Source organism: Urocampus carinirostris, chromosome 4, assembly GCF_059441175.1.
Source record: "Urocampus carinirostris isolate Australia breed hairy pipefish chromosome 4, RoL_Ucar_1.0, whole genome shotgun sequence".
Classification (NCBI taxonomy): Eukaryota; Metazoa; Chordata; class Actinopteri; order Syngnathiformes; family Syngnathidae; genus Urocampus; species Urocampus carinirostris.
Genome location: NC_142352.1, coordinates 3,279,026 through 3,303,580, shown reverse-complemented (window position 1 = coordinate 3,303,580; position 24,555 = coordinate 3,279,026). Strand labels below are relative to the sequence as shown.

At 43.7% G+C, this 24,555-nt stretch overlaps 1 protein-coding gene across 2 annotated transcripts in view; it reads right to left on the bottom strand.

Annotated features, from left to right (window-relative positions):
• znf536 (zinc finger protein 536) overlaps positions 1 to 24,555 on the bottom strand; it is a 391,766-nt gene that overhangs the window by 80,019 nt on the left and 287,192 nt on the right. For both annotated transcript variants that reach the window (XM_088333467.1, XM_088333466.1), the window contains exons 7-8: positions 23,285 to 23,458; positions 901 to 2,520 (exon numbers count right to left, since the gene is read on the bottom strand). In XM_088333467.1, the coding sequence (XP_088189593.1) occupies positions 901 to 2,520; positions 23,285 to 23,458 (1,794 nt within the window). The remainder of the gene's footprint in view (positions 1 to 900; positions 2,521 to 23,284; positions 23,459 to 24,555) is intronic.

Genomic DNA, 24,555 nt, shown 5'->3' with positions numbered 1-24,555 from the left:
TGGAAATATACACTTTTTTCCCTGGATTACTTTCAACGGGACCCGGACTCTGCAGGTCTGCATCAAACATTAAGTACCGGTATCATTTTCCGTTCATTTTGCCGGCTGTGATTTTTGGACCGTGGACTTTGATGAAGGACATTTAGTTTCAATCGCGGGACTTGAAGTCGGGTTTGGGTTAAATTTGTGTTTGTGTTACATGTTTAAATGTGGGCGCATGCGGCTTATATACAGGTGCGGCTTGTGTATGTACAAAATTGGTTTTCCTCTCAAAATGTGGTGGGTGCGGCTTATAATCAGGTGCGCTCTATAGTCCGGAATTTACGGTACTGCATGTTCAGAAAAAAATGTCGGAAATTAAAAGAACATTATTTAAATAACTAGAATACAAACTAAAGTACAGGCATCTGATTTAACCACTAAAATGAATAGATTGATTTATAAATGTTTTTTTCTTCAGTTGCAGTTGTCGGTTAACTCTTCCATACACAAACAACAACATATGAGTGGAATGATACGTAATTTATTACGGATACCCGCTCCCTGCTTAAACTCTAAAAAACAGTCCGATTGGCTTCAAAAACATCAATTGCATTGCAATACCCCTTGCTGGTCATACCAGCATGTTTTCTTCTAGATGATCATAAATAGCGAGAGCAGGTCAGAAGAGTTGAGCCACAATGGACTGCCCGAATGCTCTCATGGCAGGACCTAACCCATATGAAGGAATACATACTGTATGGTGGAAAGCTGAGGCAAGTTTGTCAAAATTTTAGTCAAGGCACCTAGGTCTATCTGATTTTCCACCATGTTCTCATTGTTAAGCATTGTTATTTGTGATATCCTGACAATGCAGATTGTTCAGGTGTCAAAATCAAAAGCGTTTGTGCAAAGACTCACCGGATGCTTCGGCCCGCTTCAAGTTAAAGGTCGGCAGGTTGTCTGCGCCGTAGCCTCGGAGCACAGACATCATGTTGATCTTGGGCTCGGCCTTCAGGAGAGCAGGCGGTGCTTCGGGCGGAGGCAGGAGGTTCATGCCTTGTTGCCACACCTTCTCCAAGGAGATGACTTGCTTCTGGTTTTGCTGGAATTGCGGTGGCGCCACGGAAGAGGAGGCCATCAAACTGTCTTGCGGCTGCTTGTGGTGGTTCAGAACACGGTCCTGAGTCGGAATCCCTTCTTCCTCCTGGTACGCGTCATCATCATGGTCGTCGTCTTCTTCGGCTTCCTCCCGGTCCTCTTGCTCTTCGTCGGAATTTTGATGCCCTCGCTTGGGTGTAGCTGTCGGTGTGTCTGTTGCGACGAGCACATCGGATTTGATACCCTCGTCATCGGATCCGACTTGATCTTCGTCGGGTTCTCCGCAGGAACTCCTCTCACCGATATGGTCCTCCATAGTCAAAGATGCTCCATGGAAGGCTTTGGGGGGAGGTTCCAATCCTGGCTCAGTCGTGGGTAAGTAGCCATGAAGACTCTGAGAGGCCCCTCGAGGAGAACCGTCGTATAAGCCACCGAAGCGCCTGTAGAAGTCGCTCTGGAAGGGGTTGTAGGGCTGGTCAATATGGTTGTTCCAACCCACCTGGTTCCTCTCGCCTTCTCCGTCTTTATCTGAGAGCATGTTCTTCATGTTGGGGGATTCGCGGCTGGTGGGAGACGCTTCACCGTGTCTCTCCTTGCCTGTGTCGGCCCTCTGCAACTGGGCCTGACCCAGATGGTTGGCCTGGAGATGAAGGGCCATAAGCTCCAGTGAAGCGGTAGAGAAGGAGCAGAAGAGACAGCCGTGCCAGGCGACGTTGTCATGGATGGTGACGGAGGAGCCAGGGAGAGAACCGGACCCGGACTCCGGGCGCACAGACACCGACAGATCCAGTGGCTCAAACTGGGAGCCCGATTTTCCAGACGGCTTCTGCTTGGCCTCAAGTTTGTCATCCCTTTCTTGGTCTACCAGGGCAGCGCGCTTGGCTCTAGGCTCGCCGTTATCGTGATAGGAAAGTCCTTGGACCTGGACCGGACTGTGGCTGTCCTTCATGTCTTTCTTCATGGAACTGAGGACAAAATTGTCCATGAAAGCCTGCAGACTGCCTTGAAAGTGAACTCCGTTTCCCATCATGCTTTGGTAGGCTCGGCTTAGATCAGAGAAGCTGGCGGGACCATCCGCGGAAATCAGGGACCCGGGGCCGTCGTTGGTTTTCATGTTCTCTGCGGCCGCGTCGAAATGGCGTTCCCCGCGTTCGCTCGCCGCCATGACGCCGGCCGACGCCCACTGGTGCGGCATCAAGGGTCCCGCCCTGAAGTCCAAGTTCGGAGGGAGACCTTTAAAAACGTGACGCAGAACATCCGGGCGGGCGAAGACGGCGCTCCCGCCAGCCGCTTTCCCGTGGTCCTCCTTGTGGTCGGACGAGGGAGCGTGCGTGGCCGAGCCGTTTTGGCGCTCGCGGTGGTGGCGCTCCAGGTGGTACTTGAGACTGGCGGACTGGGTGCCGGCGTAGTCGCAATGAGGGCAGCGGTAGGGCTTCTCTCCTGAGGGGAAGAGCGTAAGAGCGAATCATTAACCTGATTATAAGCGACTGGATATCCAAAAGCTATTTGCTGGAGCGGGAACGCCGACCCCAGGGTCATGTCACCTCCCCGGAGGAACGAAAGGAGGTCAGAGCGGGAAATGAAACGTGTTTCATTAATGCAGATAACAAAAGAGGATTTTCGGTGCTGCTTCGTGAACCCTTCTTTTTTCAATCTTGTAACCCCTTGGGAATATTTACATCAGTTTTCAGGAGGACAAAACACGGAACGGCTACTTTTCAACTTGACTCGTTCGAATCCTGCTGTGCGCGTTCAACGTCCGTTACGGTTGCGTGCGTTCGGATAATCGAAGATGCGGCGTGACGGCGGCATCTGCGATGGTGACAGCGACAACGCACTAGCCTGGTACAAAAATATCACCGAATTATCAACACATTTGTGGATGAGGCTATTGACTTTCCAGCTTTGAAATGTACCCCATTTTCCGGATATATAGAGGCGATCCTTCAAAAATAACTCCTCTATATAAGAGACACACCGGACTATAAGGAGCAAATGGTTAAAACTACAGTAAGAGTCAAGTCATGTTTATTCGTGAAGCTCTTAATCACAAAGAGTCTCAAAGAGCTGCGGAAATTATAATTCACGTTACCTCCCGTCTCGATGACTGTGATGCACTACTCTCCGGTCTCCCGAAGTCCAAAATCAAGAGCCTACAGCTGGTACAAAATGCTGCAGCGAGCCTTTTAACTAAGACAAGAAAGTTTGATCACATGACCCTGATTTTAGCTAACCTGCATTGGCTCCCTGTTAGCGTAAGATGTGATTTGAAGGTTCTGTTGGTAGTATACAAAATCATGCATGGAATTGCTCCCTCATATCCTTCAGATTTAATTTCCCCCTATGTTCCGGTCCGGAGCCTTCGCTCTGAAAATGCTGGTCTACTCGTGATCCCAAGAGCCAAGAAGAAATCCGCAGGTTCGAGAGCGTTTTCCATTTGGGCCCTGGTGCTGTGGAATGCTCTTCCCCCTGAGATTCAATCTGCAACCTCAGTGGAACTGTTTAAATCTAGGCTTAAAACACACTCCGAGCCTATGCACTGGGAGAGTTAACTGTGGTCTTTGTGTTTGCTGTTTACTTTCCACCGCTAACCGTTTCACCGGACGCTAACGTTAGCATAGCGCTAAATCTCCTGCCCGCTGCTATCAATAAACAGCAGCTTGCACACCCCAACGGAGCTTTATCGTCGACGGCGACTTTAATCGGGCATGTTATGGACTGTACTCCCAAATCCATTCAATATGTGGACTGAGCAATTCGGGAAAAACACTGGACTATGTGTAATGTAAGATCAAACATCAAACATTCCGGTTGTATCCACCAACTCTGTTTGTCCCTCACCCCCCTCATCAACCCCCCCTCCGAAGGAAAACAAAGCCTACTTACAACAAAGACAGTTAGTTCTTTGTTCCTTTATCTCTTTGTTTCCTTATCCTCACTGTAAAAATGGAACTGGAGTCGTCCAATTTCGTTGTCACAGCATATCCCGTGTTGTAACAATGACAATAAAGGCATATTCTATTCTATTCTATTCTATAGCATATGAATAACCTATATTTTTTTGTTGACAATATCTGTGTATTATTTGTTATTGCAACACCCATTGCAGCCTGGTCATCCTGGAAGTGGGATTACCCTCATGTGTGGTCCCTTCTCAAGGTTTCTTCATATTCCTCATGTTGAGGTTTTTGAGTTTTTCCTTGCCCTCATGTAGGTTTTAGATCAGGGGATGGTGTCATAAGAGTGAGGTGTGTATTTATAAAAAAACATCAGAAAATAGAACATGTATTTCATAAAATATAAATCCTAGGAAATCTAAAATGAATTGATTCCTTCATCCATGGTTACCATATGTAGAAGCATTTAGTTGTCATTATGCATTTGATTCATCGTATATCACACTTAATTATAAGGTGCGCTTTTGAATTTATGGCAATTTGCGGGTATTTAAGCGCGCCTCAAACAGCCTTTTCACTGAGACGTCACAGTTGAAGCTTGAGGCAAAAGAGTACTTGCGGTGGTTAGAAAACAGAGGAAAAGAACAATTTCAGCGGACACTCCTGATTTAAAAAAGAGAAGCGAGTTGTGCATTATAGAACCGAGTAATTTTTTTACAATTTACAATAATGCTGGGGTTTGCGGCGCACAATTTATATCAGGTTGGTCGGTCCGATCTCTTAACCACTATGGTCGTAGGAGCACCATTTCCTGTGGTGTGTTTTGGGCAGTCCATATTACTCTTTATATCGGCAAAGTATCCTGTTATTTTCTCAGCTTCAGCTATCTGTTAGCATGTAGCTTAAATACGAACAGCCTTGTAAACACTGCGAAAACAGAAACAGGCACAAATTGCAAACAATAAAGAAATAAATAAAGAAAAATAAATAAATCCATCCATCCATCTATTATCCGTACCGCTTATCCTCAGTAGGGTCGCGGGGGTGCTGGAGCCCATCCCAGCTATCTTCAGGCATTGGGCAGGGGACACCCTGAACTGGTTGCCAGCCAATCGCAGGTCACACAGAGACAGACAACTCTCTCAAGGGACAATTTTGACCGACCAATTAACCTGACATGCATGTTTTTGGAATGTGGGAGGAAACCGGTGTGCCCGGAGGAAACCCGCGCAAGCACGGGGAGAACATGCAAACTCCACACAGAAGGTTCGGTCTCATGACCTCAGAACTGTGACGCACACGCACTAACCACTGCGTCACTGTGCTGCCCCCTGAAAAACTCAACATTGTATTTTACACATTTTTCTGTAGCTTTGTCAAAGCGTTTCAAAAGTGGCCATTTTAGAGACGACCAGTTTAAAGCCCTAGACACTTTGCAACCTTGTATTATACTCTGGCCATTTTTTTAGACATTGTGAAAGAGTTGTAAATGTTTGACTTCTCTTACCAGAAGTCAATCCGGAATTATGCACGCTTGCGTGTGATGATCGCGAGTAAAAAAATGGATTCCGGGTTTCATTTCTGCACGTTACTTTTTGGCTCGGATTTGATTACAGCTCATGCATTTGCATAAAATTACAATGGGAATTTCATTGGCTAACCGATCTATATTTAAATCGTTCGCTATTGTCTATATATTTTCGAAGCCAAAGTAGATAGTCCTGCCAGATTTTGAAGTTTGCTCTTCTTTAACTCAGGTGATACAAATTACAACCTCGTTAGCAAGCTAGCAAGTGCTCGTTAACGATACTGGTGATTGGAATCACCTGTATTGGATCAGAGAAACCTCAAAAATCATGCAGAACATACGGCCCTCCAGGACCGGAGTGCCCAGGTCTGCCCTTATAGGTTGTCACAGGCTAAGCATGATTGAAAAAAAAACTTGCAATTGGTTGAGAGGAAACCGGCGTGCCCGGGGTAAACCCACATAAGCACGGGGAGAACATGCAAACTCCACACAGGAGGTTCGATCTCATGACCTCAGAACTGTGCCGCACACGCGCTAACCACTGCGCCGCCCTGCTACCCAAAATAAATACATGAATAATGAAATGAATTGTAAGATAACATAACATAACATGAAATTAGTTTTAACAACAATTATCAGGTTTTTGAGTGCGACCTACTGTATATAACCAGGGTCATTTTGCTCTTGATAATCCAATTTTTTAATTCCCCCCTCTTTTTTTTTTTACAAGGCGCGCCGCACCCCCGTTGGACAAAGCAGCTCTAAAAACAAAAGGCGGGCGGAAGAGCTGATGGAGGCGAGTTTAATACGAGTGTCGACAAGCGCGAGAGTCATAAAGATAAACATCGAACCACCCACTGCCTTGTCAGCGCCGCTCCGTTTCATGCTTCTTACTCTTTGGTTTTGGGGGGTTTTGAGGGGTGCACGGGCGCTGAAGGCGCCGAAATTTGGGTCGATTCGCCCTCGCCTAGCCTGCCATCACTCACGTCGGCCTCCTGGAAAATAACACGTGGCCATATGGCGCTGCGTTTCCCGGTGACGTTTTCGTGCTGCCGCGTTGTTTGTGAGCCTATCGGAGAACCGACGTGATTCATTGTCGTTACAGATTGTGTTCAGAAACAACCATACCAAAACAATGCAGGGAATAGTCACATAGAGATCAAAATTTAAGTTAGAGTTCATTGGTGTCAAACTCGTTTAAGCCCGGGGGCCACATAGTAGGGAAAAAAAAAAACTCCCGAGGGTCCGGACTAGTAGATTAAAGAGATAAAGGGAAAGAGAGAGAGTGAGAGAATAGAAAGGGAGCGAAAAGAGCGAGAAATAATGAGAGATAAAGTGACGAGAGAGTGAGAAGGAGACAGAAAGATAGAGCGAAAAGAAGAGAGAAAGAATGAAAAAGAGAGAGAATAAAAGAGGAGATAGAAAAAAGAGAGAAGACATACAAGATAGAGATTGAGAGAGATGCAATGGTATAGAGACAGATTGAAAAAGAAAAAGGGAGAAAGAGGAAATGAGAGAGAGTGAAAAAGAGAAGAAGAGTTACTAAAGGGAAAAAAAGAGAGACAGAGATAAACGAAGAGAGAGAGAGAGAGATAGAGAGAGAAATATAAACAGAGAAAGAGAGGAGAGAATGAGAAAGACACCAAAAGATAGAGAGAAAAGAAGAGAGAAAGAGTGAGAAAGAGAGATAATAAGAAGAGAAGCGAAAAGAGAGAAGAAGACGGACAAGAGAGAGAGAGTGAAAGAAATGCAATGATATAGAGAAAGAAATATTGAAAAAGAAAAAGGGAGAAAGAGAAACGAGAGAGAGTGAAAGCCGGATAAAAAGTCAATAAAGGGACAACAATTTCCCTAGAGGAATGAATAAAGTATCCATAAGTGGTCGGCGGCGCCCTCTCTTGGCTGCGGCTGCATCGGGTCAGATGCAATCGACATTTCGTTCTGTGTACATTGTTACACAGAATGACAATACAAGGAAATTATTATTATTATTATTATTATCTCTCTATCTATCCATCTATAGCGCCCTCTTGCGGTCGAGTGTGAGAATAACATATGAAAAAATATACCCGGTAATAATGTGTGAAAAAACTCACAGCGGAGTATGAATCGCACCCAACCCCAGTCGAACTACAGTGGGACCTCGCTACTTCGCGGTTCCACGTTCGCGGGTTCAGAGCTTCACAGATCTAAAATAATAATAATAATAATAAAATAAAATGATAAAAAAAAATAAATATATATATATATATATATATATATATATTTTTTTTTTTTTTTTCAAGCATTTTTGAAGGGGCGTCGCTACTTCGTGGTTTCACGTTCGCGGGTTCAGAGCTTCACAGGTCCAAACAATAATAATAAAATAAAATAATATATAATTATAATAATAAAAAACAACAATAAAATATATATATATATATATATATATATATATATATATATATATATATTTCTAAGCATTTTTGAAGGGGCGTCGCTACTTCGTGGTTCCACGTTCGCGGGTTCAGAGCTTCACAGGTCTAAAAAATAAAATAAAATAATAAATAATTATAATAATAAAAAAATAAAATATATATATATATATATTTCTAAGCATTTTTGAAGGGGCGTCGATACTTGGCGGATTTTCACTTTTCGCGGGTGGTTTTGGTCCCCATTAACCGCGATAACCGAGGGATTACTGTGTATATAAAACTATGACTTTTCGTCCGGTGAATACGCTAATCCCGTCTTTCCTTTCTTTCGGACTCCATCGAGATCCCGTCTATTTCTTGATGCCGCGCATGCATATTCATGCATTTCACGCCGGAAGACGCGCGCGGCGCTTGCCAGGAGTGGATGTTCCACGGCGGCGTTACACATCCTGCGAGCAATTATAAGAAGCTTGGAGTCACCGCCAGATTTAGCTTCATTAAACAATGAACACAGAGAAAGGGGAAAAAAATGCAAAGCTCTCCTCCTTCTTTTAAAAGAAAAAAAGTTGCAAAAGTGGGATTTGATGGCGGATAAAAGCCCGGCAGAGTTTCTAAACATACAATCATATTATGTTTAGAGACACATGGAAACGCTTGCGAGAGGAGGGATGGAGAAAAAAAGGCATTGTTACGCCAGGCTGCTTTGAATGATTTAAGTCGGGCTGTGTAGTAAATCATGGATATAATTAGCAAATGGCATACTGCTCAAGTCGTTTATCATTATTTAGAGGGCAGCATTCCAGAAAAAAGACCTACTGCCGAGCACAAAGACCCGAAAAACAGCGACTCGATACAATATTGATACGGGCCGGGCGGAGAATGGGAGCGAGCACAAAGGCGAACGGAGGAGACGGTGCTGATCTGATCCATTTTCTGGAACGTGTTTCGGAGTCGGCCAGGAATGGCAGATGAGCTTTTAACCCAATAAGCGCCGCTGATTGAATAAGGAAACGGCCTCCATGCAAATTAGCGCCCGCCATCCCTCTAACCGGACAAAATGATATTCCGACGGCGGAATGAGACGCAAATTAGACTGATGTGATTTTTTTCCCCTTCCTCTTAAGAGATCGTTAATGCGCGCGAGGGCAAATCAAGACGAATATCGGCGAATCGGCGTCTGAATACCCAGAACATGGAGGGAAACATCCGTCTATGGATGCATCCTCCGGATTTCCGTATCACTCGAAGCCTCTGCCAAGATTTTTCTGTTTTGAAGACGTTTGACTTGAATGTGTGAAGGCTCATTTAACTATATATATATATATATATATATATATATATATATATATATATATATATATACATACATCCATGCATCCATTATCTGCACCGCCTTTCCTCAGTAGGGTCACTGGGGTGCTGGAGCCCATCCCAGCCGTCCCCAGTGGGCAGGGGACACCCTGAACTGGTTGCCAGCCAATCGCAGGGCACACAGGGACAAACAATTCTCTCGCTCATTCGCACCTAGGGACAATATGGACCGGTCAATTCACCTGACATGCATGTTTTTGGAATGTGGGAGAAAACCAGAGTGCCCGGAGGAAACCCACGCAAGCACGGGGACAACATGCAAACTCCGCACAGGAAGGTTGGCAGCTGGATTTGAACCCAAGACCTCAGAACTGTGCCGCACACGCGCTAACCACTGCCCCGCTGTGCTGCCCATCTATATATATATATACATATATATATATATATATATATATATATATATATATATATATATATATATATATATGTATGTTCAAATCCATTTACCAACCTTCCTGTGCGGAGTTTGCATGTTCTCCCCGTGTTTGCGTGGGTTTCCTCCCACATTCCAAAGACATGCATTTCAGGTAGTATTGGCCGGTCCAAATTGTCCCTAGGTGTGACTGAGCGAGTGAGTTGTCTGTCCCCGTGTGCCCAGCGATTGGCTGGCAACCAGTTCAGGGTGTCCCCTGCCCACTGCCTGAAAATAGCTGGGATGGGCTCCAGCATCCCCGTAACCCTACTGAGGATAACCGGTGCAGATGATGGATGGATGGATGTATAAAACAGGGTTCCCGTGGATCCTTGAAAATTCTTAATGGCTTTAATTTGATTTTTCTGAAAATAAGGCCTGAATAGGCAATAAATATCCAATTTTCCAAAGTCTTCAGAACTTGAACGCATTACTAAGATTTATATGTGTTTGGACTAAAAAAGATGTAGTAACATTTAGTAAAATCCATTGATCGTCTTTTTTATTAATTCACTGATTTACTCTAAAAACGGAAAATCGGTGATGTGGTTTCAGTCGGGTCTTTCAGAGCAGATGCAGGTGTTAGGTCTACTTTAATTACACATAGCAACTTCAGACATTGTTGGTGATAGGAATGAGTGGAGATGTGTTGTAAAAGGATTGTGGGTTGTTGACACGTTCTAAAAGATGGGCAGGGCACCTGTATGATGCGGCAGGGGTAAACCAGTGAAAGCTGTCGGGCCTTGCTGTTGACCCGATTAACACGGCTGTTTTCTTGTGTCCCGTTGCATCCGACTTCGGTGCCGAGGTGCTTAACTTATTTGGGTGTCTTGGCTTTTGGGTAGACCATGGTCCAAACATTTTTGGGTGTGGTTTTTGCTACTTTTTCCCTTTTTTATTATCTTTGCTTTTGTATGTGTTTGTCTTGCTGTCTTGTCTATATGTATATGATATGCAAGTAGCAGGGTCCACGGCACAATGTCGTGGCAAAGGGTTTGAAAACCTAGGAGAGGCCTGTAGTGCTTTTTCTGCTGACAAGGTTAAAGTAAGGTTAAGTGACACTCTCACGCTGCCCCTGCCTGAAGAAACTATTGTCACGGCAAAGGACTTCTTTTTCTTTTTTTTCTTTTTAATTATTATTCTTCCCCCCTTCAACACACACACGTGCGCAGATGCTTACCGCTAAATAGCGCCTTGTCCAGAAGGGGACAATCTGGCCGTCTAATTGCTGTCACTGAAGCCGGGATTCATTATGTGACTTTCCCATTAAAATGTGAGCATTAATTTGTATAATGAAATATCACCCTCCGCAGTGTGTTCATTAGCTCGCCGCTGTTAGCCAGCGCCCGAAAAGTCGGTTCTATTCCGTTCCTGGACGCTGAGATCAAACGACGGCTATAACGTTAGCTTAAGCGGCTGTTAGCGTCTCTGCAAACTCTTGTTTATAAGGGGCGTGTCTTGGATTGGCACGGCAGATCGGATTGCCTATTGCAAATGAACAAAAACCTCGGGCCTTCGTGTTTCCTGAAGGTCTGACTCGATAGACTATGCTTTTAAATTTGGAAAATAGAAAAAGTGTGTAAAAATGACGCAGACGGTGGCTCCTGTCCTTGTCAAGAAATGATGTTAACTTTATGACACTGGGTGACTTTGCCATTTTATTTCATCTGTACTACTGTAAAACCTTATGTATAATTATGACGTACTTTAAGCAAAAACATGTGCGATGTCCAAAAATAGATACATTAGTTTTATAATATATAGTTTTATATCATATAGCAGGAGTCAGAAACCTATAGCTCATATATGGCTCTTTTGAATTTTTGGAGATAAGTTCAAAATTGCGCAACTACCTCATGTATTGCTTCTTTTGAGGCCAATTTTCGACCATGCGAAGCTGAGATAATACTGAATGTTTCAAGGGGTTCAGTCCAGTTTCGATAGGACACAATTTTAAATTCAATTACAGTTTTATGGTCTCACACCAACAAGTCAAGTCAAGTCATTTTCATTTGTATAGCCCTTAATCACAAAGAGTCTCAAAGGGCTTCACAGGTTATTACACAGACTATTTTTTCAGACTATTATTCCACCATCCCCTGATCTGGAACCAACATGAGGGCAAAGAAAAACTCAAAAACCTCAACATGAACCAACAGACCACATGGCTGTAAATTGCTAAACTATCCTTTATATGGAAACTTAATAAACAATCTATGTTTATTGTTGAGACCTTTTTTGATAAAAATGATGAAAAAACTTTTACCTAAAACAATCATTTTGCCCAAAAGCTCGTGTAAAGCACCTAAGGCAATTTAATTGGGTGAGCAGTAGGAGAGGGCAGAGCTTCACACAGGACAGGACACGCACTTCTTCTTATCCAGCACTGTCTGCACTGAAGGTAAATACGTTGGCATCGTCGTTTGCAGGGTTTTGTGACATTTTTACCAAAGAACTATGCTCGCACCTTGTTTTAAATCCATGATGCCACAAATTATAGTCAAAATGAGCAGTAACTGCGGGTGGGAAGTACATTTTAAGTCGTATTTTTATATTGATAAGGGACTCAGGCTCTGGGCTGATTTTTATTGAATAGATTTTATCAAACCATTTAATGTCACACAGTGACATTAAATGCGCTGGAGAATTAGCTTTTGTCTGGAGAGCGGGTTAGGCGTTTTTGTTGAATTTTGTCTTAAAATGCACGGTATATTTTTGTCTTAATGGCTCTTTGGATCGAAAACGTTCCAGACCCCTGACATGAATGCATCTATGACATGAATGAATGAATGAATGAATGAATGAATGAATGAATGAAAACTTTTTTTGAACATTAAATAAAAACAGGACAAAAACGATGACTCAATAACAAAATAATGTTAACATAACATGTTCGAAAAAGGGGTAGTCAGAAGAAGACGCTTATTTTCCCTACCCCTTCATCCTCCCTATTAATTAAATTCTATAGATAGCTCCTCTTTTGTGTCTAAATACAACACAATCTCAAGGATATACATATTAGGTCAGATATCAATAATTATAATAACAACAATAGTCACACATTTTTTATACAATAATCATCGTAGTACCCATCCCCCAACGTCATAATGCCACTAGTCACCAAACATCACTGCAGCACCAATAATAAAAATAGCAATAATATTAATAATATCAGTTATGATATAATAATACCAACCGTAACAACAAAGTTTTAAACGCAGTATTTCCAATCTGTCGTACCACTCATACCCTATTTTCTTCATCTCTGTATTCCGCCAGTAATGTTTTTTTTTTTGTATTTAAATTTGAACACAGGGCAGCTCGGCGGCGCAGTGGTTAGCGCTTGTGCAGCACAGTTCATGTCATGGGAACCTGTCGTGGGTTCAAATCCAGCTCCAGACATCCTGTGCGGAGTTTGTATGTTCTCCCCGTGCTTGCGTGGGTTTCCTCCGGGCACTCCGGTTTCCTCCCACATTCCAAAGACATGCATTTCAGGTGGATTGGCCGGTCCAGATTGTCCCTAGGTGTGAATGAGCGAGTGAGTTGTCTGTCCCTGTGTGCCCTGCGATTGGCTGGCAACCAGTTCAGGGTGTCCCCTGCCCGATGCCCGATGATTGCTGGGATGGGCTCCAGCACCCCCGCGACCCTAATGAGGATAAGCGGTACGGCTGATGAGATGAGATGAATTTGAACACGTGAATAGTTGGACATTGTTTGATCTCGTCTTGTAAATTGTTCCAAAGTTTGACTCCACATACAGACACACACATACTTTTCCTGGTGGTTCTCACCTTTGGGAGTTTGAATTTACTACAGCCGCTCAAGTTATAATTTCTCTCTTTCCGAATGAATAATTTTTGGATATTTTCTGGCACCATGTTTTTGTTGACCTAAAATACTAGCTGTGAAAAATTTTACTAAATCATCCAATTGTAATAATTTGGACTGCAGGAATAAAATATGAGTATGATCCCGATATCCTACCCTGTGTATGGTCCTAATTGCACGTTTTTGGAGGATAAAAAGGGGCTGTAGTGAACTTTTGTAATTATTGCCCCAGACTTCTGCACAATATGCAAAGCTCGTTCTGACTTTTCGGTCCTCTCAAAATATCCTACCGCAAATCAAAGGTTTTAGCACGAAGTTTGGCCAAACGCAGGTGGGGCCTTGTTTGTCAGCAACAAAGCGAGAAGGGAAACAAAAGAAGCAGCTGATCAAGAGGAGAGAGGGGGAGGATGCGTTTCCGAGATGTTTTCCAGGGCGAACAAGCTCGCCCGCCCGCCTTCATCTGGAAAAGCGCGACAAAAAGTTCGCTCGTCCTATTTTTAACTCCCTCGGCATCGATTTCCCGCTGGCTGCCGATGCGTCATACGTTAGGGGGGAGCGCGCTGTGTTTGCAACCGTATCAATTAAAAGTGGATTAACGGCTACGTAATGACCTTTAGCTGTAAACTGTGTGTAATGTTGCAAGGCGGGAAACAGGAGAACCCCCAGATGTCATGGCAAAGAACCCGTCCCCCTATTGACGTAGAACGGATCGGATGTCCCGGCGTGCTCCGTCAAGACTCTCGTCGGCCGCCAAAACGGATCGAACTAATTTCTGTCAACTTGAGTTGGAACAAAACCAACAGAATGAAAAGAAAGACTCTGATTGGCTCTCTGTCCCTATTTAAACCCACCGTCCCCTTTTGTCAGTCCGTCTGCGAACCTCAGTTTACACTAGGCAAGAATTTTTTCGACCCTGACTCCCACCTGTCCATACTGTCCCCGGCTTTGACCCGTTTTTGATCCCGTCCACGTCTGCTCTCCCATCCTGGCTTTCGACTTCTTTTTGTCCCCGACTACGTCTTCTCTCCTAATCTGGCTTACGACTTGGCATATATGCGATTATAATGTTTTTTAATCATATGTACTTACATTAAAGTACTTACTATATATGATTTCGCTATTTTAATGTTTTAATCACCTTAGTCTTTGGAGGAGCGGTTTGGAAAATGAATGAATGGCTTCTATCTGGGGTAGCAGGGGGTTGAGAATATATTAGGTACCGTATTTTCCGCACTATAAGGCGCACCTAAAAGCCTTTATTTTTTTCAAAAACTGACCATGCGCCTTATAATACAGTGCGCCTTATTTATTGAACAAAGTTAATTCGCAAAGTCTTGCAACTAATGCAGCAGCCGCCGACTAGATTTTCCCCCGAACACCAAGTAGTCCGCGGTGTATGCTAAGATTTATTTACCGGCGTTTCATTGGCTAACCAATGTGTCAATCATCATTTGAATGGATCACTATTGGCTAAAGTTATTCGGAGGTCAAGGGGGCGGATCCTTTTTATCATTTAAGGGTTGGCATTGGCTTGAACGGCAAAACTAAGCCTCCAATTGGCCAAAAAAGACGTGTCAATCATCAGTTGAATCGATCACTATTGGCTAAAGTTATTCGGAGGTCAAGGGGCGGATCCTTTTTATAATTTACAGGCTGGCATTGGCTTAAACGGCAAAACAAAGCCTGCAATTGGCCGAAAAAGATGAATGCGTATAGCACGTGGCTGACGGCATACAGAAAGCATTTTTTTACTATTTTGTATTTGTAAATATTTTATTCTCCTGGATTTACTAAACTCACAGATATAAGAGGACCACGGCTGCACATTATTATGAACACAACGACTTCGGTGAGCTATTCTGGCTATATATATTATCCCTGTATCTTGTTTCAGACTGAACTCGATGTTCTGTGATAAGCGGTGCAGATAATGGATGGAATGGAGGGTCTATTTTTAAATTAAACTCAATTCCAAGTTTTTATTGTCATATGCACAGTAAAGTTGCGAGCGAAAAATAAAATAGAAACTAAGGAATGGTTGGCATTTCTTGAATCCCAAGACTTTAACCTTCCGAATGATGGAACGATGCATTTGAGTGACATCGTACGGACACCGCATCCGCACGTGTTCTCGACACGTATTTGCGTCTTTGCAAGCTTTGGGAATGTTAAGGGGGTAATAAGTTGGACTGAACTATCTGACTGTTTTGTCGACGTTCCCATTGTAGCGCCTTATAATCCGGTGCGTCTTCTGTATGTCAAAAATAGGACCAAAAACAATTTTTTTCGGGGTGCGCCCTATAACCCGGTGCGCCTTATAGTGCGGAAAATACGGTAATTAGAATAGGTTTCTATCCCCCTCTATGCGTCAGTTTCACCCTACGATCGCCATTTTAAATCGGATTCACGTGGTATCCCGAGGGTCTTCTGTATTTGTGTGTCTCGGGGTCCTAAACTTATGTACCAATTGACCCCGATGTCGCTTCTTGTTCTCGCCGGCTCTTTAATAGGCGAGAAAGTCCGCCTGGAAATCTTTCACATCTGTAAAACAGCACGGCTGGATTCTGTCTTCTCCGGCGGGCTCCTCGTTTTGTGGCCTGTTAAAGAGCAGACCACCCGGGTGGCGTAATCCGGGATCCCCGCGGGCCTCGTCCCGTACTTAAAGACATACGAGCGCTAATGTTGACGGCAATGTTTCCCTGTAATTTTCCAGGGGTCTGAGCGTTCGCACAAAGTCGGTGAGTAACGCTTGAAACAACAGTGAGCAACAGCAATCCCAAGTGTGGCAACTAAGTCATTATCAAACATGTCCAAAACTCCAAGACATCAAGTTACCGTAATTTCCGCACTATAAGGCGCACCTAAAAGTCTTATTTTTTTTCAAAAGCTGACCATGCGCCTTATAATACAGTGCGCTTTATATATGGCTCAATATTAAATCGCAAAGTCTTGCAACTTACGCAACAGCCGCCGACTCGATTTTCCCCCCGAACGTGGAGTAGTCCGCGGTGTATGCTGGGATTTATATACCGGCGTTTCATTGGGTAACCAATGTGTCAATCATCATTTGAATCGATCGCTATTGGCTAAAGTTATTCGGAGCCTCGGATAGGCTAGAGGGCCGAAACAAACCCTGCAATTGGCCGAAAAAGATGTGTCAATCATCCGTTAAATTGATCGCTATTGGCTGAAGTTATTCGGAGCCTCGGATTGCCTAGAGGGCCAAAACAAACCCTGCAATTGGCCGAAAAAGATGTGTCAATCATCCGTTAAATCGAACGCTATTGGCTGAAGTTATTCGGAGCCTCGGATAGGCTAGAGGGCCAAAACAAACCCTGCGATTGGCCGAAAAAGAATAGCAAGCTTGCTAAACTACGCCATAAAGAAACATGTTTCATTAGTCTGTATTTGTAAACATTTGACTCTCCTGGATTTACTACACTCACGGTTGTAAGAAGACCATGATTGCGTATCATTATTGAACGTGAGAACTTAGGTGAGCTATGCGGCTTTATATTTTCCCGGTATCTTGTTTTAGAACGATCTTGATGTTGCTGTGATGAGTTGAGTGAATTAAACTCAATTCCAAGTGTTTGTTGTCATATGCACAGTAAAGTTGCGAGCGAAAAAGAAAATAGAAACTAGGGAATGGTTGGCATTTCTTGAATCCCAAGACTTTAACCTTCCGAATGATATTTGAAATGATGCATTTGAGTGACATCGTACGGACACCGCATCCGCACGTGTCTACGACACGTATTTGCGTCTTTGCAAGCTTTGGGGATGTTAAGGGGGTAATAAGTTGGACTGAACCATCTGACTGTTTTGTCGACGTTCCCATTGTAGCGCCTTATAATCCGGTGCGCCTTATCTATGGAAGATATAGGACCAAAAACAATTTTTTGGGGGTGCATCCTATAACCCGGTGCGCCCTATAGTGCGGAAAATACGGTACATTGTGCTGAGTTTCTGGCAATGCAAAATTATTTTTCTCTTTTGAATGAATTGACTCATGTACTATTGCAAAAGTTGTACGGCCTACAAACCTTTCACAAGATTTCCATTTCTTTTTTTTCCTGGTATCTTTTGTTGCATAATACTAACATTTTTCGGGGCTTATTGAGTCGGTTGCACGATACAGAACTGTATTTAATTATATTTTTTAGTGGAAGTTCAAAGTTGGCAACAAGATTGACTTGATAGAATTGGAAATTATTTGAATGCAACACAAACTTCTTCTTTTTCCCCTGTTTTTTTTTTTTAATTCCTTTTAAAAAAAGTCTTATTGTATTTATTTTTTCCCAGCTGTTACTTTTTTCTTGCTTTTTTGTTCTCTATGTTTTCCTTTTATTTGTTTCTTTTCTTTATTTCAAGCTTTTTTTTCTGAAATGTTCCTGCTTTTTTTCTCTTTTTCTCTCCTTTTGTTTCTTTTTTTCCCAGCTCTTCACTACTTTTTCATTTTGGTATTTTTTTATTTTTTGTTCTATTGCCCCCCGGCCCCCCTATCCTTTAAGTCATTTTGTGCATAATTTTAGATAATATTTGGTCGTTTAGAGATTAACCAAGCAAAAACAACCTGAAGAGCCGTTTGGGACCCAAAAGAGCCGGTTCTATTTAATGAGCCGAGCTGAAGAAGCCGGTTCTCAAAAAACACTAAAAATTCAAAGTTACTGTAACTTTAAATGAATGTTCACTCAAAAAAAAACAAGACCATTGTTTTTGCCTTGAGTAGTTTGCATCCGCAAACTGGATGAGCTGATGCTGGGAGTGAGTTGTTGCAAATAAAACTTGTATCTCAAAATTTTCGTTTTTAGAGGTGCTCGTATAAGGAGGTACCACGGTACTTTGAGACTAAGTGACTGTTGATGATACGTAATAATTGTACACTAAAAAATTAAAGTTACTGTAACTTAAAATGAATGCTCACTCAAAAAACAAGACCATTGTTTTTGCCTGAAGTAGTTTGCATCCGCAAACTGGATGAGCTGATGCTGGAAGTGAGTTGTTGCGGATAAAACTTACGTAATAATTGTACACTAAAAAATTAAAGTTACTGTAACTTTAAATTAATGTCCACTCAAAAAAACAAGACCATTGAGTGAGTTGCAGATAAAACTTGTATCTCAAAATTCTTGTTTTTAGAGGTGCTCGTATAAGGAGGTGCCACGGTACTGTTTTATAGTAACACACTAAGCACAGGTTGTCAATGAAGCCCCGCTCAACTGGAGGACAAACTAAAATCAACGAGGCTTGCCAGGGCCCCCCCAAAAAGGTGAGAAATCCTCCCCTTCGTGAGGACAGGCCGTCTTTGTTTTGCCTCGGAAGTTATCGAGACCCAGCCAGCGTGAAAATGGCCGATGGCGCGACGGGACACGGAGGCCTTGTTGGAAGGCAAAGACGAGAAGAAGCAGAACTTCGCCGACGTGCGGGAAAAAAAAGAGGTGAGGACGAGCTAATGAGGTCACGATGGACTAACAAGGACTAACGAGAGAGCGCGTCGGCATCGCTAGCACGTTTGGGAAAAAGTGAGACTCGGAAGCCGGGACCATCTGTGCTCTGCCAGCGTCACTCGTCGAGTTTCCTGTCGACGGTCAAATGAATAGATGCCAGCGCTAAGCCACGCCCACTAGAGTTACGGGATCCATGTATCACACGCAGTGCAAATAGAGCGGCTGAAACAACAGCGAGCTACTCTTTAGTTGCTATTGCTGTATCATTTCTTATTATTATCAGTGTCTGAAACTCATGACAAAAACTTATCGGACATATTTCACAACTTGAAACACAATAAGACGACTCATCGCAAAAAACTGGATATTGCAAAGTATTAAGGATTGTTAATGAGAATACAGTGGGACCTCGCTAACCCTCTAACCCAGGGGTGTCAAACATGCGGCCCGGGGGCCAGATCAGGCCCGCTAAGGGATTGAATCCGGCCCGCGAGACAACGCTCAGTGAAGCGCAAGAGAAAAACGAGCTGTAGGTTGAAATATGTCCACTTGATGTTGCCAAAGCCAGGTGCCTCTCACAAAGACGGTGGACTTGTATTTCTCTCTCTCTCTCTATCTCTTGCTCTCTCTCTCTCTTTTTTCCCCTCCCTTTTCTCTCTATTGCTGCCTCTCTCTTTCACTTTCTGTGTCTCTCTTTGTCTCTTTCTTTGTTTCTCTTTGTCTCTTTCTCTCTCTGTCTTTTTACCTTATTTTGCTCTCTCTTTCATTTTTCATTCTCTCTCTCTTGTTTCTCTTTCTCTCTCTCTTGCTTTCCCATTATCTCCTTCTCCCATTCTCTCTTTCTCTCCTTCTTTTTTCTCTCCTCTCTTTCTATTTCTCTTTGGATATTTTTCTTTCCCTCTCTTTCTTTCCCCCTCCCTCATTATTTGTCTTTATCTCTTGTTTCTCACGTTTCACGTTCTCTCTCTCTCTTTTTTCTCTTTTTCTTTCTCTCTCCCTTTCTCTCTTTCTTTGTCCCACCCCCTTTTTCTCTCCTTTGCTTTGTCTTATTTCTTTCTCTTTAATCTACTCGTCCGGCCCCCGAGAGAATGTTTGTTCTATCCTGTGGCCCCTGAGGTAAATTGAGTTTGACACCCCTGCTCTAACCCTAACCCTAAACCCTAACCCTAACCCTACTTCGTGGTTCGACGTTGGTTTTTTTTTAAGGGGCGTCGCCACTTCGCAGACTTTCACTTTTTTCGGGTGGTTTTGGTCCCCATTAACGGAGTCTAAAAAATAATAATTAAAAACAAACAAAAAAATATATATATATCTCATCTAATCAGCCGTACCGCTTATCCTCATTAGGGTCGCGGGGGGGCTGGAGCCCATCCCAGCCATCTCCGGGCAGTGGGCAGGGGACACCCTGAACTGGTTGCCAGCCAATCGCAGGGCACACAGGGACAGACAACTCATTCGCTCATTCACACTTAGGGACAATTTGGACCGGCCAATTCACCTGAAATGCATGTTTTTGGAACGTGGGAGGAAACCGGAGTGCCCGGAGGAAACCCACGCAAGCACGGGGAGAGCATACAAACTCCGCACAGGAAGTCTGGAGCTGGATTTGAACCCACGACAGGTTCCCATGACATGAACTGTGCCGCACAAGCCCTAACCACTGCCCCGCCGTGCTACCAAAATATATATATATTTTATGATGATACTTTGTCACCTGTTAAGATCTGGAACAGGAGGAGGACCCAGATGCGTGATGTTTCTCAAACAAGCTTTATTTTACGGGAAATGGGGCAGTCATGCACATTAACCCAAATGCTAGTGATTCGGGGATCGTTGGGTGGAAGACGTAAAGCAGCAGTCTGGCGTGGAATGACAGGAAGCCAGAGGCCGACGAGATCGATACCAATTGCACCAGCTGATATCGGACAGATGGGGTCGATACCAGACAGGACAGGACAGACAGGATTGACACCAGGCACTGGAGACTGGAGTCCGATAACAAGAGGACGAGATAGACGGAAACGATACCAGACACCGGAGATCGAAATCAAACAGGACAAACTAGACGGGAACGCTACCAGACACTGGAAAACACTAACAAATACAACAAAATAGCCGGGAACAAAACTGGAGATCGATATTAAACTGGACAAAAAAGACGGGAACAATACAGGGCAGGAAACACAAGCAGGAAACCCACGTCTTTCGGGTGCAGAGGTTCGTTGACTGACTGACAAAAGGTGAGTGAGAGCACTGAGCTTATATAGGAGGGAAGCCAATCAGTCAACGAGCCGCAGCTGGAGCCAAACGGGCGGGGCCCATTGGGCGCCATGGGCAACCGTGACAGTTGCCAACAAGTAGCATAATGGAAAACTGCATTACCTTCCTTTAGCGCAGGGGTAGGTAACATATGTCTCGCGTGCCATATAAGGCTCTTTTCATGAGTACATATGTTTTTGAGAAAAAGTGATAAATACAATTATTATTATTATTGTTGTAGTATCATTTTAGATTAAATAATAATCTAATTTAAGGTGAGGACGAGCTAATGAGGTCACGATGGAGTAACGGGGACTAACGAGAGAGTGCGTCGGCATCGCTCGCACGTTTGGAAAAAAGTGAGATTCGGAAGCCGGGACCATCTGTGCTCTACGAGCGTCACTCATCGGGTTTGCTGTCGACGGGAAAAAAATAGATTGGCGCTGAAAAATTTGATTTTGTCTGGTGAGGGGGTTTGGCGGTTTTCTTAAATAATAATAATAATAACAATATATTTAAATATACTGTATGTACTAATAATAGCTATTATGGGTCAGAAAGGTCCCCAATACCTGCTGTAATGGGTCGAGGAGTCCAAGTATGTTGGCGATAGAAAGCGTCTTTCTCTAACTTTTGGTTCTTTTATCAGTCAAGAGCGTTCTGTTGTCATGATGCCATTTAGGCGAAACTTGAAATTGAAAAAGCTGTTTTACGTAGGTTTCCAACTGCAACTTCATTTGACGGACAGGCAGATTAGGGGAGGTGTCACGGTTGCCAAGGCGCCCAATTGGCCCCGCCCGTGTGGGGCCTGCTTGTTGACGGATTGGCTTCTCTTCTATTTAAGCTCAGTGGTCTCACATACCCTTTGTCAGTCCGTCAAAGAACCTCTGCCCCGCAAGACGTGGGTTTTGACTCGGTCCCGTTTCCTGTTGGTATGTTCTTTCCGGTATGGTCCCGTTTAGTTTGTCCTGTTCAATTTCTATATCCTATCTGTCCCGTCCTGTCCGGTATCGACCCCTTCCGTCCGATATCTGCTCGGGCAATTGGTATCGATCCCGTCGGCCTCTGGCTTCCTATCATTCCACGCCAGACTGCTGCCTAACGTGCATGACTCCCCATTTCCCGTACAATAAAGGCTTGTGTGAGAAACGTCTCGCATTTGGATCCTGCTCCTGTTCCGGTTCTTGACAGGAGGGGTGACTGTTTAGAACACAGGTGTCAAACAGGCGGCCCGCAGGCCAAATCAGGCCCGCTAGGGGATTGAATCCGCGCCGCGAGACAACAACCAGAGAAGCGCAAGAGAAAAACAAGCTGCAGGTTGAAATATGTCATCTTGCTGTTGACAAAAACACTGTACTTATATTTATTTATTTCTCTCTCTCTCTCAATCTCTCTCTTTTCCACCCATTTTCTCCCATTTTGTCTCCGTCTCTTTCACTCTCCGTGTCTCTCTTTTTCTCTTATTTTGCTCTAATTTCCTTTTTTCTTTTTCTCTTTCTCTCTTCCTACCCTTTGCGCTTTCTTTTCTCTTTTCTCTCCTTCCGTCTTTCTATTTCTCTTTGGATTTCTTTCTTCCTCTCCCTTTCTTTCCCCCTCTCTCTTTCGTTTCTCACGCGCTCTCCTTTTCTCTCTTTCTCTTTCTTTGTCCTGGCCTCTCTCCTTTTCCATCCCTCTTTCTCTTACTTCTTTATCTTTCTTTTTCTTTCTTTTTAATCTACTAGTCCGGCCCCCGACAGAATGTTTGTTCTATCGTGTGGCCCCCCGATTTAAAATGAGTTTGACACCCCTGGTTTAGACAATCAGCATACATAACACAATGCACGATGAAAAGCCGTAACGTAGCAAAACAGTGATGAGTAAACTGCAATAGATCAAGGGATTACTGCTTTGGCATACAGGATTTCCTTTGGCGTACAGGATTGGAAAGGCTGGCATGTGGCCCTCGTGCCATACTTTTACCCACCCCTATGCTAGCGCAACCTGCTAAAACCAAATAATAAAAATTTTGCCGGACAACGATCTACAGCTGTTGTAATACTGACCTGTATGAATGCGCAGGTGGACCTTGAGGTGATGCGAGGTCCGAAAGGTCTTCCCGCAGTAGGGACAATCTTTGGAGGCCGAACCAAGGGGGCGCTCTCGATGCTGCGATGCCGGTGGCGGTGGGATGCTAATGGCCGCCTTGGCCGCTGCAGAAGCCGCCTCGTCCCCGGCATCTGGAAAGAGAACAGAGGATCGTTGGTGCTGACACATCCAATCGTAATATTGTCAACTTCATGGGTTTTTACACCTTTTTCATGGCCAAACTCAAGCACTTTTAAGGCCAATTTTATCACATTTTCCAGTACTTTCAACGGAAATAATCCAGCGTGTCAGGACCAAAACAGAAACAGGACCCATTTGCGTGACGTTTACCACAAGTTTTAATGAAAGAAAGAGGAAGAGCTGCGCCCCACGATCCGGTGTTAGCATCTTGATTATCCTCAAAATGTTTGGAGGCTGACTCCCCATTGGTGTGTGAGTGTGTGTGAATGGGTACGTGTGAAGCACATTGTAAAGCGCTTTGACATGTCTTCATTGACTTGAAAAGCGCTATAGAAATGCAGATCAGTTAACGTTTAGCATCTTGATTATCCTCAAAACGTTTGGAGGCTGACTCCCTATTGGTGTGTGAGTGTGTGTGAATGGGTATGTGTGAAGCACATTGTAAAGCGCTTTGGGAGGTCTTCATTAACTTGAATAGCGCTAGAGAAATGCAGACTATTTACCATTTACAAGAGACTAAAAACGTCCATATTCTCCTTCAAGAACAGCATTCCATTTATTTTGCGTTGGTCTTGATTGGGATTTTAGGGAAATTTTAGAGGAATTTTAAAGGGTTAAAGCTAACTAATTGAAGTGTCAATGCTTAAGGCACAGGTGTCAAACAGGCGACCCGTGAGTAAGTGATTGAATCCGGCCCGCGAGACAACACTCAGAGAAGCGCAGGAGAAAAACAAGCTGCAGGTTGAAATTTGTCAACTTGATGTTGCCAAAGCCAGGTGCCTTGAACAAAGACACTATACTTGTATTCATTTCTCTCTCTCTCTCTCTCTCTGTCTTTTCCACCACTTTTCTCCCACTCTGTTTCTGTCTCTTTCACTCTTTGTGTCTCTCTTTTTCTCTTCCTTTGTTGCTCTTTGTCTCTTTTGCTCTAACTTTCTTTTTTCCTTTTCTCTCTCTCTCTTTATACCCTTTGAGCATTCTTTTCTCTACTTCTGTCTTTCTATTTCTCTTTGGATTTCTTTCTTCCTCTCCCTTTCTTTTCCCCCTC